This window comes from Caloenas nicobarica, chromosome 2 (genome assembly GCF_036013445.1).
Source record: "Caloenas nicobarica isolate bCalNic1 chromosome 2, bCalNic1.hap1, whole genome shotgun sequence".
NCBI classification, from domain to species: Eukaryota; Metazoa; Chordata; class Aves; order Columbiformes; family Columbidae; genus Caloenas; species Caloenas nicobarica.
The window spans coordinates 58696783-58723020 of NC_088246.1; the positions used below are offsets into that span (position 1 = coordinate 58696783).

Here is a 26238-nt window from a genome sequence, read left to right on the forward strand (position 1 = left end):
TGTCAGAGATCACACTGGTGTTATGGCTCTCCAAGCACAGGCAGAGCTTGGATGGTGACAAGCTGTGTGCGTAGGGGGAAGAAAAACAACAAGGATGGCTACAGGAGGAGAAAAAAAGCTCCATTCTCTCATATCACTTACAGAATAATTGCCTGGATCTCAACATGACTTGCTTTCAAATCCACACGTAAAATAAAACCTGGGTTTGTCTTTTTCTGTTGCTATTTCTGCTGCCTCCGTGATTTTGTAGGAGGCACTTTAAGGCTCACATTAGCGTTCTCATTACTTTTTTGCCCCCTGTTGTGACAACTCCTCAAAATAATGACTTGTCTCTGTCGTTTAGAGTGACTTCTTTGGTAAGGTTTGCACAAAAATGTTTTATCATTGTGGAAGATGAGTTCAGTGTCTGGAGTCATATAAATAGGGAAGTTCTCTCTAGGTCAGAGACTGAATTAAATTTTACCTCGCCTTAGGCTGTCTTCTTTCAGATCCATCCTTTAGGGCTTGATTAACAATTAAATAATTCCCTTACTCCCAGTAACTGGACCAGGAGAGCAATCCGCACCAGGTATTGCCATCTTCTCAGTGCAAAAAAATTGTGTGGGCAAAATCATTGGTCAGGTTGACAGATGCTGTGGGGAGAAAAGCAAAAAAGCTGAACCCAAGCTGCTGTGCTGCATTTTGACATGAAACACAATAGAAATTGGGCAGTGTCATAAGGCACGCACTGTGTCTCTAGGTCCTAACTTGTTGGTTTGCTCATTTCATTTTTGAGAGCTTTAAATCAGCCCTGAAGAAACATAGCCCCTTGCCTTTGGATGACCGCTAAAGCTGATCTTGGCTGCACGCCTGGGGCAGGAGCAAAGCTAAAGATGCTTGATGCTACACACTGCAACTCCAGGCTTCGGTGATTCTGTGAAGATGCCAGGTTAATAACTTTACCAGGAATGGTCTCTTAATCAGCACTCAGGTCACACAGATTTACTGTGAGATAGAGGGCTGTTTCTTGGGCAGTTTCCTGGGTCTGCTTTTTATCCAGCTTGTACTGTTGAGTTAGGGTCAGCTTGCAAAGCATCCGATTTCTGTCTTCCTCCAATGCCATGGTGGTAGCAACAAAGATGAGTGTATAACAAAAGCAAGTCAGAAGGTTTGATCACTTCTGGTCATTCATACCTTTCCAACTTGGGGGTCCTGTTGCTTTGGAGTTGCTTTGCAGAACTTTAAATCTGAGAAATTTGTAAAATCAATAGTTTGTGTTTTCACTTTTGGACTACTTCTTTCCATAAAGACATGCAAATCGCTGCCTTATGCTTTAAAGGAAAGAAGGATAGCAATGAAGCTAATCTAAATGTTTTATGTATGTGAGAATGTAATTTTGTGGTGTCTACAAGTTGTAATTTTAAGAAAAAGGAAAGCTCAATATTTGTAACCACTGACTTTTAAATTGATGGCAGCCTAATTTTTGTAATCAACTTTAAATACATGGTGAACACAAACAAATTAATTTTTACAACTTTATTAACCTCAGAGTAGTCACCAGGAGACAGCCTGGCATACTTATTTTCTTTTTGGCCATAATACCTTAACTTTTAACTTGTCTGTATTGTTGTTTGTAAAGGAGAAATATATGCAATTTATGTTATTCTGTGGAAAAAGGAAGTTTTCAGGGACTCTGTAGCCTCTATCTCAGGAAGCAGATACATGGAAATTCTGGTTTCATTTTACACGGGACAATTGGTTTCTTTCGCTTCACAAACAGTGTCTCTTAGGCCACCGTAAGTAGAGACTGGTTTAGTCAAAGGCAATTTAAAAGGTGGCATTTGAACCTGGAACCTTGACAAGGAGCTGCCAACCCCAAGTGCATTCTCCAGACCTGCTTGAGAAGCAAAGAAAAATCTGGCACCCAAAGCAGAAAAACAAAAATTCTAGTGACAATTCAACATGAAATTAAATAAAACCAGCCCCGGATCAATGCCAAATGCAAAGAGGGGAAGCTTCACATGAAAGTCAAGTGCCTTTGTGTTGGTGCACAAGAGGAGAGATGTTGCCTGCCAGCCGCTCCTGATCAGAGGGCTGCCTTCAGTCCTGAAGAGTCTCTGTGAAAGCTGCATGCTTTTTCCATGTGCTCAATTCATAAAAAAGCTGGTAGATGGGATACATTATTTATACGGCTCCTCTGTATCACTGTCTCTTCATAAATAGAATGAAGGCAGTTCATTGCAGGGCACGTTGGCTGTGGCTCAGTGTGGTGTTAAATGTTGCTGCCTGAATTGTAGTAACTTGGGGGGCAGGCCAAGGGCCGTGACACGGAATGTGTTCTGTAAGATCCATTTAATCTCAAGAAGAAGCAACCATTAAGATCTTATCCAAAAAATAAGCTATCTCCCCAATCCCAAGTGAATGGTTGGTAGCTGTCAAGGAACTTGTAGGTGACTTTCCAAAGAGAGTCTGACTTACTGGATTTCGCCAAGACAAAATTAGATTTCCTTATCTGAGCTGGAGTTTACCAGTAGTAGGTCATTTTTCAGAGTATCTTAATTAGCTGTGATTCGTAATAGCTTGTAACACATAAGGATCTGTCATAGCTTCAGTTAACCAGTTGTGAAATAGAGTTGGTTCTCATGGGGAATATTAGGAGCTAGAATCCACTCTGTTTATTGGCACAGCAAGAGCAAGCAGGGGTGAGATGTGAAATTATAACTGTGTGATAGCATAATTAAAGCTATATACCTCAGTAGTGGTTGACTGCTAAGTCACCAGAAGAGATTTTGGAGTAAACATGGGGAGACAAAACTATTTTTCATCATTATTGGCTTATAGCACTTATGAGTAAATGACCTTTTCAAAAGAAGATGAGTAAATGTCTTGAAAACCCTTTGGTTTCTTTGATTCCAAATACATAAATACTTAGAGGATAACAAGAATTTCCATGACTTACATGACCAGATCACTATTTTCAAGGAGAATGGTGGAGGTTTTTGTCACATTTTATCACATTATCTTTTGAATATATGTTGGTTTTCACAGCTTTCTGGTACTATCTTAAGAGGTCAGAGCTCTCGTAATTCAGAGGGTAGAAATATTTCAAAAGATATGAAAGATGGCCAGAAAGCAAATACAGTGGGCTTAAGTGCAAGGGGTCTATTTTTTAGTGCTTCCAGAATGTCAGATTAACATGGTGTGCAAAGGGACACTGTACTTCACCTTTTACAAAGCAAGAATGATTCAGATTTCCATTTTTTGTCTTTCTAAATGAAGCATATTTGAGCAGTTCTTTTATCTTCACCTGTGCCTTTGTAACTACTGCTACAATGGGGTCCTGATACTATACACTGCTTTTGGTGCTGCTGCAGTATTCTGCTTTTGAATTAAGGAGCCCACGATCTTCAGTCTGATTAAATCTGATGGGAAGCTTTTCCAGTTTTCTCCAGACACTTTTTATTTTTAAACCTGGTTCATATACAGATGCATATTTCTTAAAATACAACTACTGGTGGGAAAAAGGCAAAAGCTGCATAATGAGGAAGTCTGGACACTTTTTGCCAAAGGACTCTTTGATCTCTGCATGCCAAATAAATCTCTTAGAATTTCACTCCTTATAGCTATTCATAATAAATTTATGAGTAACTAAAACTGTTATTAGGAAAAAAACATGGAGTTTTAGTCTTTGGAAAATGTAGTGCTCATTTTACTTTCTCCTGGAGTGGAGCATGTATAAATGTGAAGGGTCTGATTTCCTACTTCATTGAATCACTGCTAACCTGATGCAATTGCTTTGATTCCAAATCTACAGGTGGATGTAAAATTGGTGTGACAAAGTGGATTAAATGGCCAGTAAGTTTCAATATATTTATGTTGCTTTTGTAGCACGTTTGTTGCAGAAGAAAGAGTTGTAGGAACTGGATGTGTGATGTCTCTAATTCTATTAAAACTTTCCATGGTAAGAATGTTTTGGAAACCTTTTCTGAGACAATGGAACCACTTATTTTTTTCTGAAGGAGCTTTTTTTAGTTTGGAAGGGAGAAGGCAATTGAGGTTATAGTGTCTTGTGTTTGCCATACATGAAACTCCACTAAGGTTTGCTTGAGTGATAAACTGCTAAAGTTGTTTCTTCACTTTTTTTTTTCATACCCATTGCTCCTTCCTACAAACATTTGTGGAAATAAATGGCTTTGCACTCAAGCATGCTCTAAGTTAATCACCTCTATGGTTGCTTGCAGGAACCAGACTAATATTTATTCCTAGGCTGAGTACATTTGACAGATCTCAGTGGGATGCAGTCTTTTGCAACAGAGTTGGCAGTCTCTCTGAGAATCAAAAAAATTCAAGAGTGAAAAGGAGGAGAATTACCTTAGGCCCAAGTATATTAACAATAACCATCACCGAAATCCGTATCCCCTGAGAAACATCTTCTTGTCTGTCTGTTCTTCCAACACGGGTATTAGTTTGTCTCTCCTGAAGAAAAAGTTCTCACAGGTTTTGTTAATCTTTTACAGTGTGTTTTTAGTCGAAGTTAATGCTTGATGGTTAGATGAGAAATGCTATGCCATCCCTTCTGCTGTTTCTAAGACAGGAATTGGCTTGGGAAAGGGTGTTTCTATCAATCACACATGTCTTAAGGCTTCCCGCCTGCCCCATTCAGCCTCTTCTGGATGTGCTCCCATTCTTCATCTGCCTGGCTTTCAGGTGCATCTATGCTGAGAGCTGCAACGGGGCAGCCACGGCAGCTCCGTGTGAGCTGGTGTGTGGTTCTGCATCCCGCCAGGCAGCGTGCAAGCCAAGGCACAAATCTCTCCTCTGCAAGCTCCGCGCTCGCATCTTGGTCTCTTTAATCTCTAATTCTCTATTGCCCATCCCAAGTTTTGGGCTCCTCACTGCAGGAAAGACATTGAGGTACTAGAGAGAGTGCAGAGGAGGGTGACAAAGCTGGCGAGGGGCCCGGAGCACAAGTCTGATGAGGAGCAGCTGAGGGAACTGGGGCTGTTCAGCCTGGAGAAAAGGAGGCTGAGGGGAGACCTTATCGCTGTCTGCAACTGCCTGAAAGGAGGTTGTAGCATGGAGGGAGTTGGTCTCTTCTCCCAAGTAGCAAGTGACAGGACAAGAGAAAATGGCCTCAAGTTATGCCAGGGAAGGTTCAGATTGGATATTAGGAAAAAATTCTTCATGGAAAGGGTTGTCAGGCATTGGAACAGTCTGCCCAGGGAAGTGGTGGAGTCACCATCCCTGGAGGTGTTTAAAAGGTGTTTAGACAAGGTTCGGTGCTAGTTAGGTGAGGTTATGGTTGGACTCGATGATCCTGAGGGACTCTTCCAACCAAAATGATTCTATGCTTCTACCAAGTGCTTAAAAACATGAGTCAAGAACAAGAAGCTAAGAAATTGTCTTATGAAAAAATGCGGTTTGTGGAAAGGAGAACCTCTTTTAAATTTGTCTTGTGACCTTTAGGCCTTTAGGGTTGACCTTTTCCAGATTCTCTGAAAAATTACAGCTAGAAACTCACAATACTGAAAGATTTGTACTTGTTCATACAGCTTCAGGGTTGCCTTTTTTAAGAATACCAAATGTTGTAAAAGCTGCGATTAAATCTTAGTTGCTACCCTGCTATTTATCCCCACACCCCCAAACTCCTTGAACACTCCGAAATAGAAACAGCATTTTTTGGCCAAATATTTACAAGAGTCTTGCTCAAAACTCTGATCTTTTCCTTCATTGCCTCTTCATAAGACCTAAAGAACGTATTTCCACTAGACTGAAAAACACCATGTTGGCTGGAGAAACTGTCAGACACAATGTATGAATCAAGGCAAGGTGACATGCTCAGAAGTGTTCTGTCATGGAAAAATGCATCCTTTCAATTCATTTAACGAGCACTGCCTTATCTTCTAAGTTACAGTCTCACTTTAATAAGCTATTCTCACAGTATGCAGTGCTTTTTAATTAAAAAAAAATCCATTGAGAGACATCACATATAAGTTTTGCTGACAAGGATACAAATATACATGCATACATATGTGTGTGTGTACACACAATTTTTATTTCTGCATAAAAAACCAAGGCTCATGGCACATGGTATAATAAATATTTGTTCAAATTACAAACTGAATTACTGCTGGATTCTATTTCCTTAAAAAGGCTGAGATGCAGAATTAATCTTCCAGCACAGATTTCCCCAAATCCCCACAAGTAACAAACTCTAACAAGTAATATTGATTGTATTCTTAAATGCCAGCTTGATTACAAACACGTGTGTAATTGCTTTGACTACCTTTGATAGTTTTATTCAGATAGTTAAGAATATGCCGTGATTTGCTGAATTGAAATCACTGCATCTTTGGTTTTGGTAAGATAACTTCCACCTCTGCTAGTTGAATTCAAAGGGTGTTAGCACATTTCTAAGTATCCTCTGATCACAGTGAACAGTAATGTAGGACAGTGGAAGAGGCAGGGGAAATTGCAGATTGTATTTTCCTGCTTGTATGCAGAATCAGTAGCTCTGGGAAGCCTATTTCATGAGAGGGTATTTTTGAAAACATTTCCCATACATGTCTGTTTTCACATACAAGGCCTGTTTCTACCTGTGTAATAGTTGAGAACAAATGTACCTGACTTGAATGAACACCAGTCTCTGGATTCTAGTTTAGAAATTAACATCTTGAGTATGTGACTTATAAAATTATTAACTTTCCAAGCACATTTTATGGTTGCTTAGACCGGTAGAAGTGAGTTATTAAAAACCAACCCTCACACCTTCCAAAATATAGAATTCTCTAACTTAAAAAATACTCCTTTTCTGTTTTAAATAAAGGTGATGAGAAAGGGAAGATCGGTGTGGCAACAGTGTATGGAAAAATCAGTTTGTCTTTGTTTGCATAGTTCCTGTTTCCAGGGTATGCCGGTACTAATTGTGTGCTTGATGATGATTTTGCATGATTTCTATATGATCTTGTTACAACATGCAATATTCCAGGTAGCTGATCTGACACATTTAACCAATGTTTATTAGTTTACTTTGGAAAGGACACAAACAACCTTATCATGAGAATTTCCTAGACAGAAGTAATTCCACTTTGCTTGTTCGTTAGCACAATTTGCCGAACCTTCTTTTCTTAATTTCCTTAACAGAAATTAGATCTTTCTTAGATTATGATTCATAGGTTGCTTGTGGTTCACTGGGTTCACTTGTTTGATATTTCTCTTCAAAACTGAGAAGCCAAGTATTGGTTCCTGAGAGGAGTTTTGGTTTTTTTGTCCATATAAGCATGAAACTTGTATACACCTGATAGAAAACATGCTACTTATCAGTATTCTCATCCTGCTGATTATTTTTAATGGATGACCATGCTTATATTTCACAATCTAAAATATATATTTGTAGAAATTAAATTGTATGGCAGAAATAACTGGGAGATCCGGGGGAGGAAGAAAACCAGCAATCAGCTGAAGAGTGATAGGTTTATACTGAAGGTTTTTTGTTATACAAACAGCAACGAATGTCTCAGTTACTGCTTTTTATGTGGCTAAAGAACATACTACTGTGACTTTTTTTTTCTTTTTTTTTTTTTTTTTTTTTTTTAAAGCAGTCTTCAAGTTAAATCTGATCACTGGAATTCTGCGAAGGAATTACTTTGGTATCTAAATTAGTGCGTGTAAATTATGCATGCATGAGCACAAGAAGTAATTTTGTGTTCATAACAGCCAATTGTACACTCAGACGAATGTTTGCATGCATAGTCACCCATTTGGAATTGGGCCCAAACTAAATTAGAATTAATACCATGGGCTAGTTCCAGAATTTAGCTCTGAAGTCTATTTATAATGATGTAATATACAGTAAAAAATATCCACCTCTGCAGACGGCATTCTGCAGAGGCTGTTCTAGCTGTAAACCCATGTAGCTGCAACAATCACATGCCATCAGGTAAACATGCACATTGGAGATAAGGAGCTGGTAGATCAGGTAGGACTGTCATCAACACAAATTTGGTGCCTGTGTAATGTGAAGAAACAGGCCGGGCTGTGTAAGAGGCAATAGACAGGGCTTCCCCGAGCATCTCTGCTTTTTCAGGCTCCTCCACTCCCTGCTGCTTGAGCAATGGCTGTGCAAATGAGGAGATGGACTATTTCCAGGAGACAGCCACTTCAGTCCAAACCCCCTGAGATGACAGCATGCACTTTAAGAGTAATAATAGCTGCCAGCCACTGCGGGCCCCAGGGGATGTGATCTTGATGTGCTGCATGATATTCAACAAGCATGCCTGATGTTTTGTGTCAAGTCGAATGGCCAGTCTTTGAAGTGCAGTGCTGGAGGGAGAGGGGGGCAAAAAAACCCCTGTCTCCTGATATAAAATGGATATTGCATCACTTTCATAACTTAGCATGTCCTGCAGGTTGGTGCCCCAGAGTATCTGGCGGACAAGGGTTTGGACAGAGTTTTTTGTCTCCTGCCCCATCTCTCTGTTCTCCCGCTCTGCACAGCAACTTCTGCAGGAGCTGGGCTCATAAGAGAGCCCGGGTAGTGCCATCTGCCATCCTCTATTCTCGCTGACGTTACCCATCCCTTAACAGATCCACATGCGCTCTTAGCGGTTCACCTACTGTGTCCTCATAAGTGGTGATGCCAGGCTGAGAAAAGCACAGCACCCAGTGTGCTCTCCTGTCACAGGCCACAGGAACGATCTGCAGAATCCTCTGTCTGGCCGCACCATTTGTGGTCAGGTAATGATGTGCTCTTTAGAGATGGAGTGAGTCTTAGTTTTAACAAATCTGGTGCTTAGACTCTGACTAACCTACACCAGACAATGTTGTAATTTCATTTTCTGTTACCGGAAGACTGTTCCAACTGTGCCTTCGGATCCAACCGTGTGCAATTTTAGACCTTTTTAATGTTAGAAGAGGAAAGACCACTCTTACTGTACCATATCATGTTTTTAGGATAGCTAAGGAGTACCAAAAGACCAGAAGAACACACCAAAACAAGGAAATTATCATGGTGCATGCAAGTAATGGGAAGTTAGCGGTCTAGGTGGGACATACTGGGCTGTTGTCCCTGTGGGCAGGTTTCTGTGAAGATAAGCTGCTTTTTTTTTCCTCTGGTGAATGTATCTTGCTTGTCTCAATGTGTCCTTCTCAAGTCTGTCTACTTGAGAAACAGCACTTGCCTTCTTCAGTGGCCTTTTATAAAGCCTAACATTGCCTTTTATCTGCCTGATTGATTATCCTATTTATGACTTCTACTGAGTAAAAGAATCTGTTTTCCTTATAGCCAGCTTGAAATGCTGTGAAAGTGGACTGCTGGAAAAATAATTAGTGATTACCAGTAATCATTGTGGCTTTACATTTTATCTGTGTAGAAAATTTCAGCTTGTCTCCATGCTTAACTTGGCTTTTAACCACAGAGATGGCCCTGCTTATGTACTTTCTGGGTTCTCAAGAACATGCCTGTTGAAACTTGGTGCAGGTGCTCCCTAAGACATTTTATGCAAAGCAAGCCGGAGCCAACAAGTTAGCAGAAGTAATGCTTCTGGTTTGGGAATATTCTTTTTTTCCAAGGAAGAGACAAAGATTTTCAATCTTTCCCTCTTTATATCTTCCATTAACAACTTGGTCTGTGAATATTGCTTTGAATGGTGCAATTCTGGATACGACTCGCTGAGATGCTGTTGTGTTAACCTTTGCCTGTTTGTTTATGGGAAAACGAATAAAAGTGTGGTGTATCAGAGCCTGGCCCAGGGCTACAAAAATCCTTTTATATAGTGGATCCACCTCTCTTTATTGTAACTTCTATGTTTAGTAAACTATCCAAACCCAGCATTTAATATGGTAATAAATCCATGACGTTGTGTGAGTTTGTTGTTTTATAGTGTGTGGTTATATCTGTAGTGAAAAGTGGATGAAAGTGAGGCACAGGGTAATTCCATTGAAATAATTAGGAAGCTGAGCCTCATCTGCTGCCTGCGTAGCAGTTAGGAGGGGTAGTGTCGTGGCAGCATAGCCTTAAAATTTCCAGTGGTGGTTTAGAAACAGGAGTAAAAGTGTCTGGTATTTATCATTTACAGTAGAAGCTTGTTATTGCTAGGCTTGCTCCTTGCTTTTTCTCCCTCCTCTCCCTGCCCCCCCTTTTTTTTTCCAATTAAATGTAAGCTGTAGTTTGCAGATACTGATCGTTGCACTGAGCAATTGGGGGAAGATTCTGCTGGTGCTGCTAATAGATAGTTGGATGTTTCCGTGTCACAACTCATCAGATAAGTTGAGGAGATTGCCAGCTCCAGAGAGGTCCAAGCACCAATTTGTTATACTTTGCAGACACAAGCTTTAGCGATTTGTTGCAGTCAGAGGGGAGTAGTGGCATTTAGGCAGTGCTAAATAAAGTTTTCTGTCTTCTACCTTTTCCCACCATAGGCTAATAGCTTTAACATCCTACTTGAATACAAAATACCACAATAGTTTACTGCATCACCGTTATGTGTGCTGTTTGTTGAAGTCTGCTTGATTCCCTCCGTTTTTTCTGCTCTAGCAAAAGGATACTTCTAGATAGACTTTGAAATTGCATTTGCAAGTACAGGATTATAGATACAGGACAAGGGATGCAAACACTGACTCTTCTCTCGTGCCTGGTTCTTTGGGAGATGGGTCTGGTTTCCTCGTGCTTGACATTTACAGCCCGTTCAGTGCTAAACTTCATTTGGTAAGCATTAACTCAGCTGCAGATGTTAGTATTCCACTGATCCTTTAGGAGAGCAGTTCAGATCCAACTTCATTTCGCAAGTGGCTGATGGACTGTGTCAAACTGCTTTTCTACTGAAGACGGTGCACTGCCAAGTATCCACATCACTAGGAAAATCACAATTGTCAGGGAGAGACAGAAGACTTGAAGCCAGTCCCTTCAACTAGTTGTTAATTATACTATATTGGAGCCAGTGAAGTGATCAGAAATTACTCTATCTGAAGATATGGTGGTGTACACAGTTCCACCTCACCAAGCAAAATGTTTTCTACTCAGGCCAGCACTGAGTCCCAGTGACAGAGCTCCAGGAGGAGTTCGGCAGCTACTGTTCCTGCAACTGTCCTACAATGTGCAGAAGTCTTTTGTGCCCAGTGGTTGAACTGCCGATGCCTGTCATCAGCATGAAATTTACTTCATCAGAAAAAGAAAAAAGTGGAACAAATAATCAAAAATATCTGTGGATCACTTCTCCTGGAAAAATATCATTGATAACCAAAATATTAGGTAGAAACAGACCTGTGCATCATTTCACCACATATGAGAGAGGGATAACTAATGTTGGTGATTGAGCAACGTTGACCTTTCCTATTGCTGCAATAATACCAGCTTGCTTTTGGTTTTGTTCTGTGCTGTCAGTAACTGTAGTATTGTATGTACAGCCAAGGAGTTTGGTGAATAGCTTGACAAAAAAAAAAAAAGGAGGAAGGAGAGGTTGCTGAGACGCATCGTTTCCCAGAGGCTTGTCAAAGCAAGCAGCATTTTGTGCTTTTTGAGAACTTGATCCCTCCATTGAGGATAGGAAATGATGCTGAAAATAATGGATTGGTTGAGATGGGCTCTGCAGGAGAGGCTTTCTGGAGCTCTCCAGCTTGTTGTTGTTGTCCAGTGTTTCATTCCCTGGGGCCTCCGTCATTGCAATATCCTTTGTAGGAATGGATGTGCCTCACTTCGTACCTATCCACAGTACTGCTGGAAGCATCCTCTACCTACAGAGCATGTTCCTTCAACTATATTTTCTCTTTGCCCCCTTCTTGCTTTGTTGGCTCCTGTTTCTGCAGAATGTATCAAACAGCTGCTCATCTTCAGAGAAATTCATCACCTGTGGACACCCTTCCTACCGTATTTCCATCCATGGGGTTTGTTCTATGCTTCTGTGTCTTCTTGCTTCATGGAGGGTCTTGGTTCAGGACCTAGGCTCTAAACTTCATCTTAATGTATCAGCATTTAATCACAGAATGGTTTGGGTTGGAAGAGACCTTTAAACATCATCTAGTCCAACCCCCAAATAATATAGTTTGTAATATAGCATTTATAGTAATGTCAGCTATTTGTTTTTAATACTACTACCTGATGCCTTCCAAGACTGGGCTGCAAATTGAGAATGATGTGGTAGATCTGCAGATTCACAAATGGAAGATCTTGCCTGAAAATAGCATGAAGATATTACAATCTATTAAATTTACTTTTGGTGTAAAACAAGCAGAGGTTTCATTTTATATTAATATGTAGAGACTTTGTGCCTTTACTTGAAAAAGCTAGAGTGCTTTCTACAGCAGATGTAACTGTGATTTTTAAGCCAGATTTCAAGGCAACTGAGGTTCGTCTCTGGGCAATTAAAATCCTCAATTAACATATTAATTATTTTTCTAATGGTGTTACATTCCTTTTGTTTTTGTCTGCTGAAGGGAAAAGAAAATGTCTAATTTGTATACTGGTTTGTGAGGTATTTAGCTAATTTGCACATGATAATTTGTTAGTATTTGTCTTGCAGTTGCAAAACTGAGCATTTATTCTAAGGGATTTTATGTATTTTCCACTGTAGTGAGGTGTGTTTAAAATAGTGGCTTCAGCTAGCAGGTGTGACTGACAAAACTGAAAAATACACGAGTTTGTTTTACATGTTTTCATTTGTTGAGATAGAAGGAACAAGCAGTTCTAGCATAAATAACCAGTACTACATTTCTTTCTCTGATATTCGTAAAAACTGAAAAACCTTTCAAATATCAGTCTGTGGAGGTTAAAAAAGTCATTCTGATCTCTTCAGTGTTGTTCTGATCCCTTCGATGCAAAAGAGGATGCTTCTACCATGCAGCAGGCAGCTGTTGATTAACAGCATATTGGGGCTGATGCTGACAGGGGAGAACAAAGAGGGGAGCGACAGAGGAACAGAAAAGCATATATGAAGGAAGAACATATCATCTTTTTTTGTTATTGTTAGCGGAATTGTTTACTGACAGAAAAGCGTGTCATCTTTTCTGTTAGCATGGCTGGGTGTGGTGCCGCATCTCAGTCTGAAGTGGCGGCTCAATATTTGGGCAGCTGTCTGTTCTCTGCGCTGCAAGATCCACCGCTGTGCAAGCAGCACCATACTGAGCACAAGTGTTCGCCGTCTCTAGAAACAAACTGTTGACCACTGAATGAAATGATTTTTCAGCCTTGGACGGGTTTGCTTGGGAACACTGAGCTGTTACTAACCAATACTGCACATCATGACTAGAGATCTGTTGGGCTAATTACAAACTATCTCAAGGCACTGAACAGTTCACGGGCTAAGAGCAAACAATATAGAAAGCCTGGGCAGCAACAGGAGGCAAGAATACCGTAAAAATGTAATAATGTACAAGTAGATGTGGGAACATGTATGTAGCCATGTAAAACAGGTATTGATTTTGAATATTTGCATGCCAGCTTTACCATGATCAGTTTTATTTTTTATTTTCTAAACACTGCAAGAAGAGTTTTTGAATAGGGGTGTGAAGCAAGATGGCAGGTACCAGCAGGATATGAGTCTTAGGATCACTTCAGGCAGGGCATGACATGCATAAATGGTGTTAATATACCTGTATGATAAGCAGAAAAAACAGAAGGGACTTAGACCCTACTTAAGAGCAGGATGGTGGGTCAAGTGTTGGCTGCAGAGACTAGGAATGGCTTCTGTAGAGAGAAGGATAAACCAGAAGGAAATGAGAAGTGGAGGGGGAGAAGGGGATATGGAATAACAGCAGAAATGAAGGAGATAAGAAACCTGAAAGGGAAAGGGGTTGATGCACAGCTGGGTTTGTCAGAGCTGGATAGCAAACAGGAAACCTTAATGTTAGAGGTGAGAGAGACAAAAAGAGAAATCAGGAGAGAGAGTAAACATCATTTGAATCAACTTGAATTCCTCTGTGTTTTCAGCAGAAGAAGCAGGTTAGGAAAACTTCACTGCCAAGGGGAGTCTCCTTACTTTTCACTCGTCTCCTGGATCATGCTAATCTAGTACAGAGAGCTCAGAAGAAACTACTCATCTTATGTGGAGGCAGGGCTAATTTTGTTGAAAACCTCTGTTCTCAGCCAGAGAATGAATGGGTACTTGGACTGTGAGTAGTCTTGACACAAACAACACGTCTCCTGTGTTCTTTAGTTCTGTTCCTCTCACCTCTATCATACAGACTCAAAACACAATACAACTGATTTTCCTGGCCCTTGAGATGATGTGGTTTTGTATGCATTTATTGTAACAAGTGCTTTTTAGACTTCCATTGCAATAGCAACAGGCAGACCCAGTCATGGACTGAGTAGGGGAGAGGGCAAATGTTGTATGAGTGCCACGTGAAAACTGAACAAAAGAGCCAGGAAATGTGCAATCTAAATGTAAAGACAGGAGTTCATAGGTGAGCAGAGACAGGCAACAAAGAAATCCAGAAAACAGTGTTAATCAGAGCAATGGTAGTCTATCTGATCACAGACTCTCCAATTTACCTGGAGTGCACTTCAACCATAATTACATTTCTGAAGCACTTTATTTAACATAAATGTACCCCTGAGTATATCTAATCATATGTAAGGTAGCGCTTTTCCTGTCTATCGCTACTAAAGTTTGAACACATACAGGCAGACGTGCCACTTGTCCTGAAGCTGGGGTGTAAATAGACCGCAGGTGGGCAGAGCTCTGGCCACAGCGCACACTGGAGCAAACTGGCCCTGTGGGTGTTCATGGCCAGACAGGGTGAGGGTGGCTGGGGCTTCTGTCAGGATCGCTATGAACCCTGAGTGATGTTCTTCTTTCTGGCTTAAACGTGTGAAGGCATCACAACACATCCCATCTCTGCGCAAGAAAACGCTTTCTGTGACTCAGTTTGGGTTTTGCATGATGTGTGAGACTGGCAGTTGAGGTGTATCACAGAATGTCAGGGATTGGAAGGGACCTCGAAAGATCATCCAGTCCAATCCCCCTGCCGGAGCAGGAACACCCAGATGAGGTTACACAGGAAGGTGTCCAGGCGGGTTTTGAATGTCTCCAGAGAGGGAGACTCGGCAACCTCCCTGGGCAGCCTGTTTCAGTGTTCTGGCACCCTCACTGAGAAGAAGTTTCAACTTATTCTCTTGCTTCTACTTCACAAGGTGACGTGCTCTGTAATGCTGAGACACTTTGAGGAATGGGGGGGGAAAATGAATTTATTGAAACACTTCAGGGTTGCGTTGTCCGCTGCAGCCAGGCTCAGTGCAGCAGAAGGCAGTGGGGATGTGTGCACAGGAGCTCTTCCTTGCTCCAGAGCTTTGCTTTGATGATGCAGTGTCCCTGGTCTGCGTAACCTGATGGTATGGTCTGCATGGCTTTGAAGGCAGGAGTGGGGCTGTGGGCTTTTCACATTGTCTATGGAGAATGAAACTTTTGTTGAAAAGCATCGTTGTAGGTCAGGTTGTGAACATCCTGGCAGAGATCAGGACAGCACCGAATGTACCTTGCACTAGGTTGCCATACTGTTGCTTCTGGTACTGAAGCATGAGCAGGCTCAGGTGACATTCTGCGGTTCTGTCTCCCCTTGTCAGGAAGACAAAAGTCTTGGACTATGTCAAGGAAAATGCTACCATAAATTAGTTCTTGCTGTGAGTGAAGCCATTGGTTGTAGAAGCAGCTTCTGTGTGGCTGAAGAAAATTCATGATGACTTTGGTTGTGAGAAGTGGTTTTATAGTCCTGGTTATTTGGAACTGTTTTTGTTGTGTGCACTCCTAATGGACAGCTGAAAACAGACAAGTGTGTGTGTGTGGATTAACCTCTCAGATTTTTGTCCAAAGATTATGTGGCTCTTTGCACAACTTTGGGATCACCCTGCTTTATATCCAGTGTAAAATTGCTTTTTAAATAGAAGGGCCACTAGAGCATTGCTAGATTTGAGACTAAAATGAGTTATGTCCATGAGATTTAGTGCCTTTTGAAAGGCAGAGGGAGATGACAAAGCAATGTGTACATTTATTTTATTTCATGGCTATTATTTGGTTTTAAAGTCTTTTAATCTCAGGGGAGTATGATCAAATGGCATTGTTTTGGTTTGTAAATCTTTTTTTCAGCTGAACATTTCCAAACAATAGAACTTCTTCCAAAATCTGCTACCTTGCCCTTCAGCTTTGGTTCTTGTATTAATTTTTGTGCTTTTGTTGAACTGACAATTTTAGTAGTGGTTTCAACCACGTTGTTATAAGACTTTTTTCACGCCTTCTCAGCTGCTGCTGAGTGCTCGGCAGAAACTGGCGATGGAAAGGAATGTTGGGGTGGGATGACAGTCTCCAGACGTGTGTGACATGAGGAGATGGGGGTATCAGACTGTCCTGTTGCTGAAGTGCTTTCCCTGCTAGTGCCATGGATAAGCTGTGAAGTGTTGGCATGCCCTGGTCACAGAAGAGGAGGCAGAATGAGCTAATATACAGATGTAAATGTTGCTGTTTAAAGTTTTATTATTGCACATTTGGAGAGCCTTCTGTCCTTGTTCATTAGTTGTCCCAGATTCAGATTGAAGTTTCTCTTAATTTCATTTCTTCTCTCTGTATCGTTTTGTAATGTGTGTGTTTATGGCATACTGGTTGAGGTTGATTAGGTTTGTTCACTGTTTTTTGTGGTCTAATCCTGGAGTATCAGAATTATGTTGGATACTCAGTCAGCTTGAGTATGGTACATTGAAATTAACTTCCTTTGCTTCTGGTCCCCATGAGTATCCAAAGGTATCAATAAATTGATGGTAAGCAAACATTCCCATCGTCTGCTACACATCTAAGCTCACTCAATGTGAGGATTTTACAATGAAGCTGAAGATCCACTGATAATGTCTCTTGTTATATCCAGGCCTCTTGTTTTCTTTCCATTTCTAAATTAAATTAATGTGATGTTTAATTTTATAAAGTCTGAAAAGTTTATTGTAGTTAACACCATTCTTGTTTTTCTTTAACCACATGTATTTCAGCATTGAAGTATATGACAACGTCCAGGTCTACTGGAGCATAATGTAGTACACTCTTAACATGGGTAAGATATATACTCAGTGTCAAACAGTGAAGCAAGTCAATTCAATCTTGGCAAAGACAAACAGGCTTTTGTGGAAAAAACAATGTTTTAAAATGTCGCTTATGTTGGTTATGGGATACATGCTGAGTTAACCTCATTGAACTTTTCCCCAGGAATTGATGCGCTTACAATTGGCGGGTCATTATGCTGCTCCACCTGTGTAGTGTTAAGGTCAGTGTGTTTTTCTGATTATAAAAACCATCCATACCATTCCATTATAAATTCACTACCATTCATATAATGGAATGTGCCAAAGCTCGGAGCTCATTGCAGCTGCCCCCTGTCCATGTTTAAGAACAAACAAAGCAGTTCAGGTAATTTGAGCACCTTTTCAACAACACGTCCAATCAAGCTTCATTTGAAGTGATCTTTTGTTGTTTCTGTGTTTTCTTTTTTTTTGTTTTTGGTTTTTGTTTTTTGTTTGGTTGGTTTTTTTGTTGGTAACCTGCTAAGCATCCATCTAATCTCAGTGCTGGTTTTGTTTTGTGTGGCCTGCCTAAGAATTCTTACTGAATCAAGACATGGCAATTGTAAGATCATAGCAAGGAGGTCCTGGGAGCAGCAGGCAACTGTGACATTGCAGTTGCACGCACAGAATGCATCACCCACTCACCTTCACAAGGCATTTTCTGAAACCTGCAGCTTCTAACCGCGAATTAATTCTGAGTCATCACGACGCACAAATCAGCCATCACAGTAGACACTAATGTGTGAGATGCAGGAATGTATGACTGGCACTAACCACTTACTAGGGGGACCTGTGAGATTATGTGCATGCATAACACACTGCTGCTGGATGCATCTTCCTGCACAGCTTAGTCTTCTGAATTGTTGTGTGTTATCAAAGAGAGATAGAATGTGCATTAGAGCATACCTAGTGTTATTTCTGTCACTGAAATGTTGTTATGGTTGGGGCTTTTGTGTGTTTGCTTCTACATTTTTCTTTGTTATTAATCATCCAAATAACTTTAATTCTGCGAAGAGTAAGAATTCGATGAACAGCCATGGATGTAACAGGTCGTTATGTTATTTGAGTTTCATGAGGATGTATCCTTTCTATGTCAAGTCTTGCACTTTGTAGTAGCCAGTGAGAGCCCTAGGCACTGGCAGTTTTGCTGGGGGGCATTTTGAACCTCTGTGCAAATTAAGCAGTGCTATAATTGCTGGTAAAATCCATGCAGCCTCTCGATGATAACTGAGAATTTCACAGTGTGAAAGTTTCCTGGGTGTGTGTGCTGTATACAGTGCATACATACAGTCTCACAAAATGTGGTGAATACTCTTTGGGGAAGAACAATCCTTGAATATTCTAGCTTATGAAAACTAAACTGCTCATGACCTAACATTTCACATGACAATAATGTCAATTTTGCAGCTATTGCATCAGGTAAGTACATCTTCAGAGGTATTTGGCAGTTTCTTTTATTACTATGGAAACAAAAAATGTATTTCAGTTAGGCCACAGTCCAAAAACGAAATGTCTCCTCAAAAAGATGATGCAGGTCATTGTAGGATTGCATATTTTCTCTCAAGTGAAGGGATTCAAAATGAAGGACATGTTTAATAGCAGAAGGAATATTAAAAGGATGGAGAATAGGGTTTATTTTAGTAAAGCAGAGTGTATAAATAATACCTGTTCAACTTAGGAGCAAAATGATATTTTACTTGGGCATCAGAAGGATCTAGTTTGCAGCATTTTGAAGTTCATCTGTGGTGACGAATGTTCCCAAGTTTTAAACAAATGCATCTCACTACTACGTAAGTGTCTTAACAAATTTTGGGCCCTTACACACAACATACAGGAGATCTTGGAGGTTGTATTAAATACCTCCCACCAAGATTCCTGCCAGAAATAGGTAGCTGACACAACAGCAAGAAGAAAGGAAATTAACTACCTGCTGCAGCGTATTCAACTGGCTTTGATGCTTTGTTTCCTCAAGGGAGTCTTCTGGTTAAGATAAGTTGGGTCCTTAGTCTACATGGACAGCTGTATCCAGATGTACCAAAGTGATGCAAATCATAAGTACTTGTCACAAAGTGCTGTCTATTAGATACATCACCTGCCTTTTATTGACAAAACTAATTGACTGAAAATGCAGCTTTGGCTCTGTTTCTACCACTCTATGTATGGAGGAAGAAAACCAAACCACTATTTAAACTGAAGAAAGTAATTCCTTGGTCCACTGCCCCACCTCCCCTTTCCTCATTCCCTATGCAAAAACTTGTTGAACCAAGTTTATATTTCCAGCTGTCACTGGACACTGTTTTCTCCTTTATTGTCATTATTAGGGAAAAAAAAAACAGTTTTCCTCTCAGTCTCAGCATGGACTACTTCAGGAAAACCAAACCAGATGTATGATTTAGACTATGGCAATGAACAGTATGCATCTGCAGGGGCATTTACTTGGCCTTCCAGATGAGCCTTTTGAGTTGCATGTAGGCATTTTATCTAAAGTGCCAGTATTTGTTACCAATATGAAGACATGCTAGGCACAGGGAGTGCAGAACCCTTCCAAATCCTTGGGAAGGCCTGAGCACTGTTCACGGCCCTGTGTTTAAGTAACTAATTTAGTTTCTTACATTAGTTTCCCTACATATACCCTCTATAGCCAATAGTCACGCTCCTAGTGGTATATTAGATCACCCTTTTCTCTCATGTAACTGTATAACCAATATAGAAAAGTTAGTCTCATTCAAGTGCCCAAATTTCAATGCAGATTGTAAAAGACCGGAATGAAAAGGTAGAAACACAGCCAAAAAAAAAAAAAAAAAACCAAACCAAAAAACAACAAACCGCCAACAACTAATGGCACAATCGAAATAAGGTCTCAGTTAGAAAGGAGTTAGTGCTCTAGTATGTGGTGGTTCCTGCAAGTCATTTCTGGCTTTTAAAAGATCTTCTCTGGATGAGACAAAGAACAGTATGTTAACCTTTCGCTTTGGATTTAGTCCTTCATTAGGGAAGAGGGCTTACATTGATCCATCACTTAAAAAAATCAGCTTCTGTGTGAGCTTTATGTTATATTTGGTCTATCTGTGGCCACTATAGCACATGTGTTTTTTGTTTTATGCTGTTTACACTAAGACACACAGCAATGTTTTATTAAAAAAAAAAAAAGCCTTTAATTTGTTTAGCATATGTGGAGTTTCATAGTTTTAATCACCCAAATGATTAAAAGGCAAAAAGATACATTAAATGGAAGAAAGATCTATTGGCATTCCTATGCCAAACAGTGTTAGCGTAGAGTTGTTACCTGTGGTTTATATAGGACTCAACATAGAGAAACCTTTCAAACATTCTTTTGCAGTGTAGTTCTTGAGCCAAAATAAACAAAAAAAAATCAGTTGTAGGAATTATTTTTTATAAACCGGCACACATAGGTAGAAGCTGTGCTGAAAGCTATTTCAAGTCAAAGGCCTTCCCACGTATCCGAAATAAAGTGGTTTGCAACCCCTTTGTTTTATACTGTACCTCATGCACTTGCATTGCCTTTTCTTTTTGCTAATGATAACCAAAAAAATGTAAAGAGTGTGGTTTGAACTTTGCAGCTCTCCTCGTGTGTTTGTCTGATAGGCAGAAGAGCCAACAGATCCACAAAAACCCCTTGGGATGCAAAGGGGTTGGTGGCATGAAAGAAACCCCCCCGCTCATCCCGTAGACCCTCAGCTTGGGCGCTGGTGGTCCCGGCAGAGGCAGCAGATGGGAGGCAGTGGCAGGAGGAGAGGTGGAACTGCAAACCGGAGCCCTTGCTCTCCTGAAGTCTTTTTAATTAGAGTAATATAAGTATTGGCTGGGTTGATAGTTATATCTAAACAGAGAAATTAATAGATTAATTTCTGGCACAATGCCCTCTTCCTGTTTACGTCGGTCCCTATTTCCAGCACCAGTTTAATTGAAGGAACAATTATCTGTATTTGCTTATTATCCTCCAGCCTTGTAAGGGAATAACTATACATTTGGGAAAGCATGAGAGGGATTTAAGGGCACCAGCAGAAACAAAGATATGCATCAAAAACCAGCACAACCAAATAATGCTGTAATTCAGGCTATTAGGAAAAGAGCACTTGCAAGGAAATTTGGTGATGAGTTTGCTGTTCTTCCCGTTATATCACGGAAGTGGAAGGCTGTGAAGGTGGTGCTTTCCATCCTTGAGTGTCTGGGAATTTAAAGGAACCCTGAATAACCCAGTGGGGCACGTTATGCTTCAAAGTCTGTTGAAGTCAACAGGAGTCTTTCCATTGTGTCCAAGACATGCGAGACAAGTCTAGGCTGAATTCACTTCAGAGGAACTGGAAAGTTTTACATGGATCCATACCCATGTGCACAAACCTGTTCTCCATACTGGAGAACGGAACGTTGGTGACCTCAGAAACAATGTCTGTGCCCTGTGCCTTTGGAGTTTTCATGCTGCTTCAAAACATCTTGGGGCTGTACTGGCTGATATCAGCTAGAAACTCGTGGGGTTTTAAAAATTATGAGATAAAAGGCTTTATAATTTCTTTTGGTAAAATACAAATATGCTTTTAACTTTCAGGATTTCCATACTGGTCACCAGCATTGCTTTCATAGCATTTTGCAGCTTTGCCCTTGCATGACATGAGGAAATACTTTGGTTTTGACATGCACAAATATTTTGATTTTACTGGGAAATTTAAGTCTGTTGTCAAAATGTGGCTCATCTCTTTAAAGCCTACAGAGGAACTGGCTGAAAAAATACATTATTTTGTGAAATTTTATATGATAAAAGACTAATTAAAATCAATGAATGTTTAATTTTGTTAATATTAAACCACTTACGGAGTTACTTGCATAATGAAAAAATATTCTACAGTACTCTGGGAAACTTCTGTCAAATATGTTATCTCTGACTCTTCTGTGAATATAGACTTTAATTGCATTGGGAATCTAAAAATGAAAAATGAGAATTTTTTTGTACTTTGCAATTTAAATTAATCCATTCTTCATGATACTACATTTTACTGCTATGAATTCCTTTGCTTCTTGAAGAAAAATTACACACTTGATGCCTCCTTTAACACGCAAGAAAAAAAAATCATACCAGATTGACTAGCTAAGCTAGAAATCTCTCACAAAATCCATACAGAAAATATAAATGTTTTTTGTTTCATTTTTGACAAAAATTTTCTGCCAGGATGAGAACACACTGGGCTCTGCAGGGCAGGGGTGTCAAACTCATTTTCACCGGGGGCCCCATCAGCCTTGCGGTTGCCTTCGAAGGGCCGAATGTAATTTTAGGGCTGAATAAATGTAACTATTCCTACATTTATCCAGTCCTAAAATTACATTTGGCCCTTCGAAGGCAACCGCAAAGCTGATGGGGCCCCCGGTGAAAATGAGTTTGACACCCCTGCTGTAGGGCAAAATACTAATTGGGAAGAACAGAGCTGGTGAGGGAATAGCATGGTATTATATGTTATATTAGGGTCTATTCCCACTGAAGTTGCTTTGATTAGATTTCTGTTAAAATTTTGTAATGTCTTTTGAAATACCTATTTCTGCAGACCTGTACACAGGCTGAAATTCCCTCGTGTGAGTAATCAATTAAATTGGTGAGGCTATGTATAAATTTTTTTTACAGCCTATCTTCCTGGGCTGATCAGACTTCTCTGATTGCACTTTCTGTCTGTCTGTCACTCCTTTAACTAATAACTTTTGAAGCCATTGGCTAATTTCAAGTGAGATGATTAAGTTTCTACAGATCTCATGGGCTGGGGAGAGGAGGGACATCCAGGTTGGGGCTGGGGGAGAGGCAGGCAGAGCTGGTTCAGCAGCCGGGACAGTTGCTGGGATTGTCTGTGCCTTTGCTTTGAGTGTTTTTTTGGTAGAGGAATGGACAGGAAAGAGCTGAGATTTTAGCAGAGAATTGGTGGTGATGAAAGAGAGAGCTCTGCAGGAAAAGAGCTTCATTAATTCCACTGCTAACAGGGCTGTTTGTTTTTGTTTCCAGGAATGCTTTTGGAATCAGACCTGAATATCTTTAATACAAACAATCAGCTTCTGGTTAAAGGTTAGAAAAAATACAGCAATCAAGTTAATTTATCACTAGTATTGAGAGAAAAAGTACCAGAAACATTAGTATGTGGCCATTAAGCTAATGTGTTACAAGTGATAAATTTGTCAAATTGGTGTCTTTTCTGTTTGCAGGTCTTGCACACAAATGAATTCTTGTGCTACTTGAGAGCCGCTAATGGAAATACCTGTTCAAAAGTCAAGTTTTAACCTCATTGACATTCAGTTTCACTGCCTAAGGTTAAGTCGAAAAGCATTTTACCCAACAAGTAATACCATCAGTTTAAAAGTGGCATCCGTGGACCAAAGCGTGCTTCACTGATCTGTGCACACAATTGGACAGTAGGTCATTCTCATTGTCCTTAGGAGAAGAGAACCAAGTCCCATGCTAAGACGTCCAAGCAGGGCATGGCCTCTCGTGTGGCTGCAGCCTTGCTTCTTGGTCTTTCTTCTGGAACTGAGCTTTAACGCCTGCAGAACTGAACTTTTCTGACTTGCTTACTTGTGCAAGCTTCTATAAATCCTAATTAAACTGTGGAGTTTCATTGCAATGCCCTAGTACCTAATCCTTGATGGATTTAGGACACTTCCTTGACAGAGGGCTTGTTATGAGAAAAATAGGTTAAAAAATTTCTCCTTTGGGCCTTACTTTAGGTGCAGTGTCAAAAGCTGTAATTACTTCTGTGAGGATTAAATGGCAGCAAAGAAGCATTGGGTTAAGTCTAATTAATGGTCCTCATTAATATTAAATGAAACTATGGCTTGAAGCTTCATTCAGAACCATTCTTGTGCTGTTTTCTGCAGGTGAGTGAAATATAACTTTTCTGGTCACCTTTGCAGATGTTCTTCCTCTTTGAACACTCTCATGAGACCTTTTGAACATAGGACCACAAATCCTTTTGAACTGGACTAACAGAGAAAAAAGTAAATTAGAACCTCACTCAGTAATGTGAGCAAACCTACATGCAATTGTGTGATACAGCACAGTAATATCTAATTATTGTATTAGAGGTGTACTACCAGCGAAATAGGTATGGGGGAAGCTCAGGAATCATACTGTCACAATGGGACTTGCCTGTCTCTGTGTGCAGGTCCAGTTTCTCTTGGTGATGGTAGTCAGCAGGGCTTGTCTGTCTTCTACATTTATATTTGGTTGGAGGAGCCTGCACCAGTTTGCTCTTCATCTGCTTGATCTAGTTCTCCTCGAGTTGTTCTGGGCGGTTTCAGCTTTGAAAATCTGCTTTATGCCCATGCTTGTTCTCTAGGGGGGAAATACTGGGCTACCTTTCATCTAAGCTTGGCTAGCAGTTCCCCAGAAAGCCTTTGACATGTAGTTCGGGGTTTTCTTACAGTGATCCAGAGGAAAACGGAGTCCCTGAACGCAGCTTCTGTTTTCTCATGTAGGATTATTTTTGTGCCCTAGATAAAACTGCTGCATGTTTTCTTTGTAAAATCTGAATCTTGCTTCTTGACTAGAGACTGTAATACCAGAATTACTCATTTCCTCTTGGGATAGTTTGCCCAGTTTCTTTGCTTTCCCATGAATACAATTATAGTAACAATTTATTATGATTTACACAATCAAAACATAAACAACTTTTAATAAAGATGGAACAGTAATTAGCACTCTGACTTGGAGATAAGTATCTGAGGCTAGTTTTACCTGCCCTGGAAGAGAGAAATCTCACCCTTTAAACTATACCTTGTGGATTCTATCAGTAATATTAAGTTTTAACAGCATTGTGTTTATTTTAAAGAATAAAATATTGGATCTGAAGCATTACTATGCATATATCAATTTTATTTTGCTATTTTTCAGTGCAAAATAAGAACTTTTGATCCTCAAAACCTTTGTTATAATAGATTTTTCTTTAAAACAATACTAAACACCAAAACCAAAGAAACACAAGCAACAACAAAAAACACATAATGAACTTTAGGTATTTACAGTTTAAAAATTTAACTACAAAAAATACAGGGTTGTTGTCATATCTCCCCAGAAGTATGCAGACATAAATCAGTCTGAGAACAAGCATGCTTAAATGTGGCAGTCGAACTCTTAATACTTGCAAGCAGTTTTCATTCTGTCCTCCACTGACATCAGGCAAAATCCATGCAGTAATGATTAATATGCTTCAGTTCCTGAGGTTCCAGTTTAAATCCATGAAGTGTTTGTTTTCTTTTGAAAAATGTGTTGGATTCTATTATTATAATGGCATAGGAAAAAAAAATTCAGATATCATGGTCTAAAAATATTATTATATTTTAAATTAATGATAACTCATCAAATGACATATTTGTTACTAGGTGTCGAGATCTCATTCTAAAAGTAATTACTATGATCCGTGTCCTAGAATGCAACTTGCTGGCCTACACATTTGTCTGGTGTGTTTTCCAACAGAATAGGTGGTAGCATGGATGACAATGCTTGAAGTGTTTTAGTTAAAATATGAATTCTTGGTTTTCCAGGTCTGGATGAGCCCTTGTTAACTGCAGCTGTTGACATCTGTATGGGTTTTCCTTTGGTTTACAAAGTTGCTTTGTTCCACATTGAAGTCAGGGGGAGTTTTGCCTTTAATTTCCTCAGAAGCAGGATCAAGCACACTCAACTGCATGGCATTTCTGTATTTGTCTGGAGGTAACATGATAATAACAGGAGTTCTGTAGCCAATTGGTTTCAAAACGTCAGGTAATATTCTAGGCCTTGTTGAAAGGTAGAAGATGGCGCTGTGGGCATGCACTGAAGCTGGTGTCTTGTTGAGAGACTGGGTTATTGCAATGGTTTGTTGTTGTTTGTGTAATTGATCAAAGGAGTGGTTGATGTAGGCATTGATACTTGACAGCCTGCTAATACCTACCTGCGTCCCTGCCAGAGGAAGTTAAAATACTGACACTTCAGATCACTTTTAGTGAAATACAGGTGGGGTAAGAAGCCGGACAGAGTGCAGGGGCAATGAATGAAGCAGGAGATTTAAAATGTTCTCTTTTCTATGAAGTGGAGGTCAGCTGCTGTGGGCAGCTGGAAGCAACCATGACTGAAAAGAGCTTCCTTCCACCCCTCTTGGGTTTTGTGTTTATTGTCCTCACATGTTAATCCACTGCCCGTCCTTTGGCTGCTACAGTAAGTCATGTCTTGTGCCCTATCCCTTCCTACGAGTGAGGGG

The 26238-nt window shown here is 40.2% G+C and overlaps 1 protein-coding gene across 5 annotated transcripts in view; it reads left to right on the top strand.

Annotated features, from left to right (window-relative positions):
* The window catches only part of HECW1 (HECT, C2 and WW domain containing E3 ubiquitin protein ligase 1), a 266955-nt gene that overhangs the window by 49708 nt on the left and 191009 nt on the right, over positions 1–26238 (top strand). Inside the window, exon 2 of one of the 5 annotated variants that reach the window (XM_065627747.1) lies at positions 17157–17214. The exons of the other annotated variants lie outside the window; for them this stretch is intronic. Within the exon in view, the coding sequence (XP_065483819.1) occupies positions 17188–17214 (27 nt within the window). The 5' untranslated portion in view covers positions 17157–17187. The remainder of the gene's footprint in view (positions 1–17156; positions 17215–26238) is intronic. 5 annotated transcript variants of the gene reach the window in all.